Source organism: Danio rerio, chromosome 5, assembly GCF_052040795.2.
Source record: "Danio rerio strain M-AB ecotype USA chromosome 5, GRCz13ab, whole genome shotgun sequence".
Lineage (NCBI taxonomy): Eukaryota > Metazoa > Chordata > Actinopteri > Cypriniformes > Danionidae > Danio > Danio rerio.
The window spans coordinates 79,118,705-79,130,000 of NC_141025.1; the positions used below are offsets into that span (position 1 = coordinate 79,118,705).

The 11,296-nt window shown below is 30.1% G+C and overlaps 1 protein-coding gene across 3 annotated transcripts in view; it reads right to left on the minus strand.

Moving 5' to 3' along the window:
• brinp1 (BMP/retinoic acid inducible neural specific 1) overlaps window positions 1-11,296 on the minus strand; it is a 221,099-nt gene that overhangs the window by 160,276 nt on the left and 49,527 nt on the right. For all 3 annotated transcript variants that reach the window (XR_015489894.1, XM_087251056.1, NM_001328411.1), the window contains 1 exon segment: window positions 8,391-8,658. Coding sequence is in view for 2 of the 3 variants with exons in the window: in XM_087251056.1 (XP_087107182.1) it covers window positions 8,391-8,608 (218 nt within the window). In the remaining variant the exon portion in view is untranslated.

The window sequence follows — 11,296 nt, forward strand, 5'->3', positions numbered from 1 at the left end:
TTTTTTTTTTTTCTTTTAAGTTCTGCAAAATTGATGTGTGAACTCTGTAAAGCTTCTGGCAAGAACAGTTCTGAATCCCATAAGCAGAATCTTTTATTAACAAAAAAACTTCCATGAAAGCTGAGCAAATACTGAAAGCCAGAGCGAACAACATACGTCGATTTGCTTCATAACCGCAGGAAATGTTTCAGTACAGATGGTTCTCAGCGGTCTTTTTTTTCTCTCCAACTGCTGAGATCTTGAGATTTATTTAACTTAGAATAAAAAAAGATAAACAAACAGAAAAAATCTGCTTCAGGTTGTGTGTGCATCACAGGAGAAATAAAGATGTTATAATGTTATTGATGATACACCCCCTCAAATACCTTTTTTTTTTTTTTTAGATTTTATGCATTATCATCCATATCTAATCCTTGCATATATTTAGTAACTTAACTTTTCCCAACCATTTTCCAGCCACCACCAGCATATATCAAAAAAAAATCTTATAAATATCTTAAATCTTAATATGTTTACGTTGTAACACACTAGAATAAAGATAAGTTTAATAAAACTACAACATTTATTTATTTATTTATTTATTTATTTATTTATTTATTTATTTATTTATTTATTTATTTATTTATTTATTTATTATTTATTTATTTATTTATTTATTTATTTATTTATTTATTTATTTTATAATTTTTATTTTATTATTTTTGTTATTTATTTATTTATTTATTTATTTATTTATTTATTTATTTATTTATTTATTTATTAAATAATTTATTTATTTATTTATTTATTTATTTATTTATTTATTTTTCTATTTTTTATATATTTATTCATTTATTTATTTATTTATTTTATTATTTTATTTTATTTGTTTATTAATTATTATTAGTAGTAGTAGTAGTAGTAGTAGTAGTAGTAGTATTTATTTGTTTGTTTAATTTATTAATTAATTATTTTATACGTGGAAACACTTTTAAACACTCTGGAAATGAGCCATAAGAGTCTCTGTTTCGTAGAAAAAAGAAGAAAAAAAATACAGAAAGTATGAAGTGTACTCCACAAGCAGCTGTAAAACTGCGGTAATGTTCATTTGGCCTGTGAGAAGTGAGATCTTTGCACACACCGAACACATTTAGAGCGAGAGGTGATTTATGTAAGTGTCACCAGTACTGACAGGTGCGTTTTCATGGCAACGGAAGGATATTATATATCAGGAAAAGAATAAACGGCAGTGTTTCACTGTGGCCTAAAAACATTATAAAGTACAGAAACATTTCATTTTCACTTCATCTTCAGGCTTCCGCTTCAAAAATAAAGAATGAAAAAAGGAAAACATGCTTTGTATGAACTATAAAACTAAAACGTAAACTTAAATGGCTAAAGTACTGGTTAAGATGCTCCAGCGGGCCAGAGTTAGTTAGTCCTGAGACATGATGTCATTGGGTTCAGAAATGATTCATTCATCATTCATTTTCTTTTCAGATTAGGTCCTTTATTAATCAGGGGTTCGCCACGGCAGAATGAACCGCCAACTTATCCAGCATATGTTTTACACAGCGGATTACCTTCCGGCCACAACACAACACTGGAAGACACCCATTTTTGCATTCACACACATACACTACGGTCAATTTAGTTTAGCAATTCCCCTATGGCACAAGTCTTTGGACTGTGGGGGAAACTAGAGCACCCAGAGGAAAACCACGCCAACACTGGGAGAACATGCAAACTCCACAGAGAAACACCAACTGACCCAGCTGGGGCTTAAACTAGCGACCATCTTGCTGTGAGGTGATCGTGCCTCAGAAATTGTTATTATTATCATCATCATTATCATCATTATCATCATCATTATTATTATTATTATTATTATTATTATTATTATTATTATTATTATTATTATGTATTGTGTATTTAGCACATTTTAGTGCATTTATTATTCATTATTAAATAACAACATTTATTATTATTTTTATATTATTATTATTATTATTATTATTATTATTATTATTATTATGTATTTGGCACATTTTAGTGCATTTATTGTTTATTATTTTAATAACATTTATTATTATTTTTTATTAATATTATTATTATTATTATCATTATTATTTTGTATTGTGTATTTAGGACATTTTAGTGCATTTATTATTAATTAATTTAATAACTAAATATATTATTATTTGATTATTATTATTATTATTATTATTTTATTATTATTATTGTCATTATTATTATTATTATTATTATTATTATTATTATTTTGTACTGTGTGTTTTGCATATTTTAGTGCATTTATTATTCATTAATTATATAAAAAATATTATTGTTGTTGTTGTTGTTGTTGTTGTTGTTGTTGATGATGATGATGTTGTAATATGCATTTTTGTAATCTAATGTGCATTTATATAGTCTATGTATTATTATTTAACAAAATAAATATTTATTAATATAATAATAATAATTATTGTTATTATTATTACTATTATTATTAATATAGAGGATTTTTGCCTTTTTATTTATTTATTTATTTATTTATTTTGCTTATTTATTTATTTATTTATTTATTATATACTACTACTACTTTGTTGTTGTTGTAATGTGGATTTTGTGTAATCTCATGTGCATATTTATGGTATATTTATTATTATTTATTTATTTAATTATATTTATTTATGCACAAAATATTTTTTCTTTCTTTTTTTAACTTTTTAAAGGCTATTGCATGTGCTTAAATGAGAAAAAAAAGTTATATTGATGCTAATCTATGTGCAAACAACCCTGAAGGATTCATAATGAAAACTCAATATTTACTAATGAACTAGTGATCAATTTCAGTGTCTGTGCAATTCAGTTTCAAACATCTATAAAGTAAAGCAACATGAAAGAAATCATGTTCACATAACAGAAAACAGATGCAAGATGTGCATATAGTAACACGATCATTGTGCCAAGAACAATTCAACACTTTTTTGGGGGCATATTAGCATATTTTGGTTGGCACAGCTGTAAATATGCTTACAGTATTAAGGTCTCATTATAACACTGTTGTGGCTTATTTGCAGCATCTCTTGATGACAAACACTGCAGGACATTTTTCACACTGTGTACAACAGCAGCTCTTAATTGCATCCCAGCAATAATGATCAGAGCGTGCCGTTTTAATATACTGTATGACATCTGTAACGTGAGAACAAACTGCAGTTTAAGGAAGACTACAATGTATACTATCTGAAACCAGTGCTACTTTACATTAAGTGGACTATATTAAGGGGACAGTGCACCCAACAATGAAACACAGATCATTTACTCACATTTCAAACATTTATGAGTTCCCTTCTTCTATACAACTCTAAAGAAGATCATTTAAGGAATGTTGGAAACCTGTAACCATTGACTTCCATTTGTTTTTCCTACAATGAAAGTTAAAGGTTACCAGCTTTCAGCATTATTTATAATATCTTATATTGTGTTCAACAGAAGAAAGGACCTCATAACCACATGAATAGTAAGTAGATTTTCATTATTGGGTAAATTATTATTAAATAATTATTAAATTACTAAGTACATACATTTAAATTATTAATTTAGTACAATTTACTTATTTTGTACATACATTTTTGTTTACATTGTACAAATACATTAAAAAATCAGGTTTTAATTACATCTGTAATTACATTTGTATCACTGTTGACTCATCCCTTACACCTTAACCCAAATACATTGCACTTCTAGTCTAATGTAAGCACTGTACATAGTAATTAAGGCCACCTCAATGTGCCCTATAAAGAAAATCTGGGTATAGCTAGTCACAGTCCAATAACAAGAGATCAGTATATGGAAATGATCATACCGTAAACATTAAACACCAATGTTTCCTCATTTTCACGTAAAATCCCAATGGCTAATGGTCATTTTCCTCACTTAGTTTTATAAGTTCATCAAATTTTATATTACACTTATCATGCGCAGTATGTGGGACTCTTATTTTGAAAACAGGAGACACAGTAAAGTAAAAGTCAGCCACAGTAGTTTGCTTTATATGCTTTAGTTATGCTTTATATTGCTTTAGAAAGCTCATCAGAGCACAAAATGCAGGATATACGGATTAAAATATCGTAAAAATATTTTAAAATGATCACTGTAATGCATATTTAGTTGTATCCTTTGTTATCTTATCATGCTTAATAGTACATTTGCTGGACATGTTTGTAATTTGAGGTAGCACACACATGCAGACTGCTGGGTATTGTGTTTAATGTTCATTCAGAAAGCTATGTCAGAGCAGAGCTCATGAATATTCATGACCATTCCAAATATGGTCAATAGGGATCTTCTGATCGCAGGGGTGCTTAACGGAGTAATAAATGAGCATATAACACCATTTCTGGACATATATTGAATTATTGAACTTACTTATGCCACATACCCACTATGTAGACATCAGAAAACAATTGAACATATTTAATCAATGCAGTACATGGCACTTTTAATTGAAACAGGACACAAAATCCTGAGTTGAATGTCTGCATGAAACTCTTTTTTTCTCCACTGCAGATTTTCCAGAGCATTATAAAGGCCACCAATGCGGTTTTATCCTTTAATGCACTGGAGATATACAGAGCTATTGTGTGTGTGTGTGTCCTCCGCACTGACGCTTTATGTTATTATCTTGAAAGCTTACTTTAAAGTCACCGCATGCCATGTGTCAGTTTTCTTGAAGAAAGTGCACTTGTGAACATGCAATGTTCGTTAGCATCTGAAACATTCACATTCAATACATCCTTCAGTTATTATAACACTTACTATTTGAGATATGTTTAATTGCAATAGCTAATAGGACAGATGTCGTCTCAGTCTGTGTAAAATTAATATTTAAAAGCAAAAATAAAAACAAGAAATGACGAATTTGGCCTTGAAATATGGGGGATATTATTTTCATCATATGTGTTAGGCTGCTTTGACTACATAGTAAAAATGCTAAAGATATAAAAATGACATGAGTTCTCGTAATCCTGAAATGAATATATATTTTTGCAATTTTACGATAATTTTTTGACAAAAGTTGAAAAATAAAGAAACCCTGAGGCTCCGTAATGAAAACAATAAAAGCTGTTTGGTTGTTCTATTATTACTATTATTAATATTTATTATTATTATTATTATTATTATTATTATTATTATTATTATTATTATTATTATTATTAATATTATTATTATCAATATTATTGCTATTACTATTATTATTATTATTATTATTATTATTATTATTATTATTATTATTATTATTAATAATAATATTATTATGGATTATTGTTATTATTATTATTATTATTATTATTATTATTATTATTATTATTATGTTTATTGCTATTATTATTATTATTATTATTATTATGTTTATTGCTTTTTTATTATTATTATTATTATTATTATTATTATTATGTTTATTGCTATTATTATTATTTTATTATTATTATTATTATTATTGCTATTATTATTATTTATTATTATTGTTATTATTGATATTATTATTATTTATTATTATTGTTATTATTGTTATTATTATTATTATTATTATTATTATTATTTTGCAAAGAAATGCACAAATAAATGAAATGTACTTGTTGAATTTGATCATATTTTGACCATTTGAAGGTATTAATAAATTATCTGTTCTTGATGGATGTTAAAAAAACCTGTTGACAATAATATCCATATATTATGGATGGATGGATGGATGGATGGATGGATGGATGGATGGATGGATGGATGGATGGATGGATGGATGGATGGATGGATGGATGGATGGATGGATGGATGGATGGATGGATGGATAGATAGATAGATAGATAGATAGATAGATAGATAGATAGATAGATAGATAGATAGATAGATAGATAGATAGATAGATAGATAGATAGATAGATAGATAGATAGATAGATAGATAGATAGATAGATCTATGTATGCAGATATGTAGATAGATAAACACACAGATAACTGAATAAATAAATACAAATAAATATGCAAATAAATAAAAAAATTGTTCATATTGTTTACTAATGCAGGAGTGACAATAACATTCAAGAAATAAATTCAAAACCTCTCAAGGGTGTGCATGAAACTAGACTGAATAGTTAATGATGTATCTAAATTTACATCACAGTTGTCTCTATGTATTTTCTGTGTGGTGTGAGAAATCACAGGAATAAACATATGAACTGTGACTCATACGTGTTGCCAGAGAAAAAAGAAAAACAAGTACATAAATAAGTCATTTTCCAAAACATCAAATTCCGCACCTCCTGCTTTATTAGCTCCATAAACTGGATTGCTATTATAAGCCAAGCTGAAACAACAAGCCAGAAGACACTTAATTGACATCACTTATAATAAGTGGACATGACAACACTTCAGTATTGTCCTGCACTAAACAGCATTTTAATATACAAAGTGAAAAGCTAATTGCAATACTGGCATCATTAAAAGTATCAAACAGTTATTCATTCATTCATTCATTCATGGATGCCCTTTCAGCTACAACCCAACACTGGAAAACACCTATACACTCTTGCATTCACACACGCACATTGCGGCCACTTTAGCTTATTCATTTCCCCTACAGTGCATGTGTTTGGTCTGTGGGGGAATCCGGAGCACCCGGAGGAAACCCACGCCAACACGGGGAGAACATGCAAACTCCACACAGAAATGCCAACTGACTCAGCCGGGGCTCAAACCAGCAACCTTCTGGCTGTGAGGCAATCATGCTACCCATTGGCCACTTTTTATTTTATTTTATTTTATTTTATTTTATTTTATTTTATTTTATTTTATTTTATTTTATTTTATTTTGTTTTGTTTTATTTTATCCTAAACACCAGACAACAATAATCCATTGTTTAATGTATGTGCTTTTAATTTGTATTGCTTGAAAGACAAAACTGTATTATTATTATATGTTGCAACTCTCTTGGATTTTCTTCACCGGGTTAAATAATTAATAATAGTTTTTAATTATATATATATATATATTTTTTTTTTGCTTAGCACATGATGTTTCAATAATTAATTAAATTACAGCAAATTAAGAATATTATTTAACATTTACATAACTTTTCTCCCCTGCATTCAATAAAAAGCTGCAGTGTGACTCATCTTGGATCCGGCTGCTTTGGATCTCGGCTTAAAACTCTTTCTTCAAGGCTTTTTTGAATCCCCTACAGATGAAAAATACCTCACAAAGCAGCATATGCAACACGTCCAGCTGATTAACTGAAGCAAGATTACATCACATTCTGATATAAAAACCACACACAGTAAAGATCAGAGTAGAAGAAGAACAACTCATTAAATCAATGACTCAATGCTCAAACGTGCCACTAAATCCTGTTGTTGTTGTTAAGCTGCACATTGCAGTGACCTGTAATGAAGCTCCTTTTGCAACACTAAAATTATTAAATAAATGAATAAATAAATAAATAAATAAATAATAGATAATAAATAAATAAATAAATAAATAATAGAAAATAAATAAATAAATAAATAATAGATAACAATTAAATAAATAAATAAATAAATAAATAAATAAATAAATAAATAAACAATAAATAAATGAATAAATAAATGAATAAATAAATAAATAATAGATAATAAATATATAAACAAATAAATAAATAAATAAATAAATATTTATTAGATAATAAATAAATAAATAATAGATAATAAATAAATAAATAAATAAATAATAGATAATAAATAAATAAATAATTAATAGATAATAAATAAATAAATAAATAAATAAATAAATAAATAAATAATAGATAATTAATAAATAAATAAATAAATAAATAAATAAACAAATAAATAAATAAATAAATAAATTCACAAAACTCTCAGATTAATCTCCCGAGAAAAAGCCAAACAAACATCCCAAAAGTCTGCTTCAACACTAGAATCACAATCTAATCCTTTTCCCAATGTATTAGTGTAGATGAAATTATTAATATAGCAATACATGTAGCTATATAAACGTTACAGTTCAATATAAAGCTAAAATAAGACAATATGAAAAACATACTATAACGTACACTAGTTTTCCAGCCCTGAAAAATTATTTTATCTTATATTATCCCCCTGAACATATACATACTGCAATCTGTTATTTAAATGCACATCACATTGCATTGCACAGAATTTAATGTAATGTAATGTAAAATACATTATTAGGGTGCATTAGATTGCACTCTATACAAAAATAATGTAATGTAATGTGCATTTATGGTAAATCAAGTTCACTGTATTCCCAGCAAAAACATAAATAAAAAGCATGAACACACAAAAAAGCAAGATTCAGCAGCACATCGCATGCTATAAATGAACTGCACGTACCTATATATTTTATACCGGGTCGTGAATCCTTGTCGAAATCTCTCCATGAAGGAGAGGTAGCCCTTGGAGTGGTGGAAAGGGCCTCGGTCAGAGATGAGCCAATCAAACTGCTTGCTGACATGCTGTTCATTGGCCGAGGGCTCCTGGCGGGAAGACTGAACTGTTATATGCTCCCATATAAACAGAAGGTAAGTGACTTCAATGAGCCTCCAGTTCATGCTTCACTCTCGACCGCGCTCTGCTCATTCTCGCTCCATTCTGTGGAGACCTGCAGAAAACACACACACAAAAGCACTGAGATTCAGCTGACATTACTACAATGCAGCTCTAGGTAAATCAAGTTGAGCTTTATTGTCAATCTGCTACACGTGTGGACAAACAGTGGAGCGAAATAAACCTGCGCATTATTCAGACACAAGATGTTGACAAACAGTCAGAAACAGCTGATGGAGTATACACTAACCTGCGCATTATTCAGACACTAGATGGAGAAAAACAGTCAGAAACAGCTGATGGAGTATACACTAACCTGCACATTATTCAGACACTAGATGGAGACAAACAGTCAGAAACAGCTGATGGAGTATACACTAACCTGCGTATTATTCAGACACTAGATGGAGACAAACAGTCAGAAACAGCTGATGGAGTATACACTAACCTGAGCATTATTCAGACACTAGATGGAGACAAACAGTCAGAAACAACTGATGGAGTATACACTAACCTGTGCATTATTCAGACAGAAGATGTTGACAAACAGTCAGAAACAGCTGATGGAGTATACACTAACCTGCGCATTATTCAGACACTAGATGAAGACAAACAGTCTAAAACAACTGATGAAGTATACACTAACCAGTGCGTTACTCAGACACTAGATGGAGACAAACAGTCAGAAACAGCTGATGGAGTATACACTAACCTGCGCATTATTCAGACACTAGATGAAGAAAAACAGTCAGAAACAGCTGATGGAGTATACACTAACCTGCGCATTATTCAGACACTAGATGGACACAAACAGTCAGAAACAGCTGATGGAGTATACACTAACCTGCGCATTATTCAGACAGAAGATGTTGACAAACAGTCAGAAACAGCTGATGGAGTATACACTAACCTGTGCATTATTCAGACACTAGATGAAGACAAACAGTCTAAAACAACTGATGAAGTATACACTAACCAGTGTGTTACTCAGACACTAGATGGAGACAAACAGTCAGAAACAGCTGATGGAGTATACACTAACCTGCGCATTATTCAGACACTAGATGAAGAAAAACAGTCAGAAACAGCTGATGGAGTATACACTAACCTGCGCATTATTCAGACACTAGATGGAGACAAACAGTCAGAAACAGCTGATGGAGTATACACTAACCTGCGCATTATTCAGACACTAGATGGAGAAAAACAGTCTAAAACAACTGATGGAGTATACACTAACCTGCACATTATTCAGACACTAGATGGAGACAAACAGTCAGAAACAGCTGATGGAGTATATACTAACCTGCGCATTATTCAGACACTAGATGGAGAAAAACAGTCAGAAACAGCTGATGGAGTATACACTAACCTGCGCATTATTCAGACACTAGATGGAGACAGTCTAAAACAACTGATGAAGTATACACTAACCAGTGCGTTACTCAGACACTAGATGTCGCCAAAAAGTCTAAAACAGCTGATAGAGTATACACTAACCTGCACATTATTCAGACACTAGATGGCGTCAAACAGTCAAAAACACTAAGCTGAAAGAAAAAGCTGATGGAGTATACACTAACCTGCGCATTATTCAGACACTAGATGGCGTCAAACAGTCAAAAACACTAAGCTGAAAGAAAAAGCTGATGGAGTATACACTAACCTGCACATTATTCAGACACTAGATGGTGCCAAACAGTCTAAAACAGCTGATGGAGTATACACTAACCTGCACATTATTCAGACACTAGATGGCGTCAAACAGTCAAAAACACTAAGCTGAAAGAAAAAGCTGATGGAGTATACACTAACCTGCGCATTATTCAGACACTAGATGGCGCCAAAACTGTTCTACAAATTTCCCAGTAGGGTGAATAGTTCTGACTTCAGCTGTATATATTATTCACGGCTACTACATTGGGACTAAATCCTCAATCATTTTGAATTCTATTGACATAACCTGCATGATGATTAAAGTTAAATCTGACGTTAATATCTGTTTATAAATCCCTCAATCTGACGGTTATGCAGATCTACACGTTCACACGACCCGCTGCCCTTTTCACAGATGAAAATGAATTAGCATCAGGAACTGCAGCCTTCACTTTATTCGCTGTAATTGGTGGTGTGATAAGTTCAGCCTGATGATGTGTTGTGACACAGGCCGGTTGGTGGAGGATAATGTGAACGCTAATTAACACCGAGCTCGCACTCGCACATTTATTTATTGCATTAGCTTAATTTACGCAATTAAGTGCAACACGCTGATCTTCTGCAGACGCAGCGCTGAGAGATGGTCAAGAGAAACACACTGAGAGTCTGAAGACAGGATTTAAAATATAGTTATTAAATACTGTCAGATATTAAACTTGAGGAGCTGCATCGGGACTAAATTCAGGATTTTTTGTACATTCAAATTCACAAAAAAATAAATAAATAAATAATACTAATAATAAAATAAATAATAAAATAATGATGATATAATAATAATAATAATAATAATAATGATGATAATAATAAAAATAATAATAATAATATAATAATAATAACAAAAATATATTACAATATAAATATTTTTTGATAGTCTCCAGAACAAACCATCATTGCCTAATTACCCTAACCTGCCTAGTTACCCTAATTAACCTAGTTAAGTCTTTAAATGTCACTTTAAGCTGTATAGAAGTGTCTTG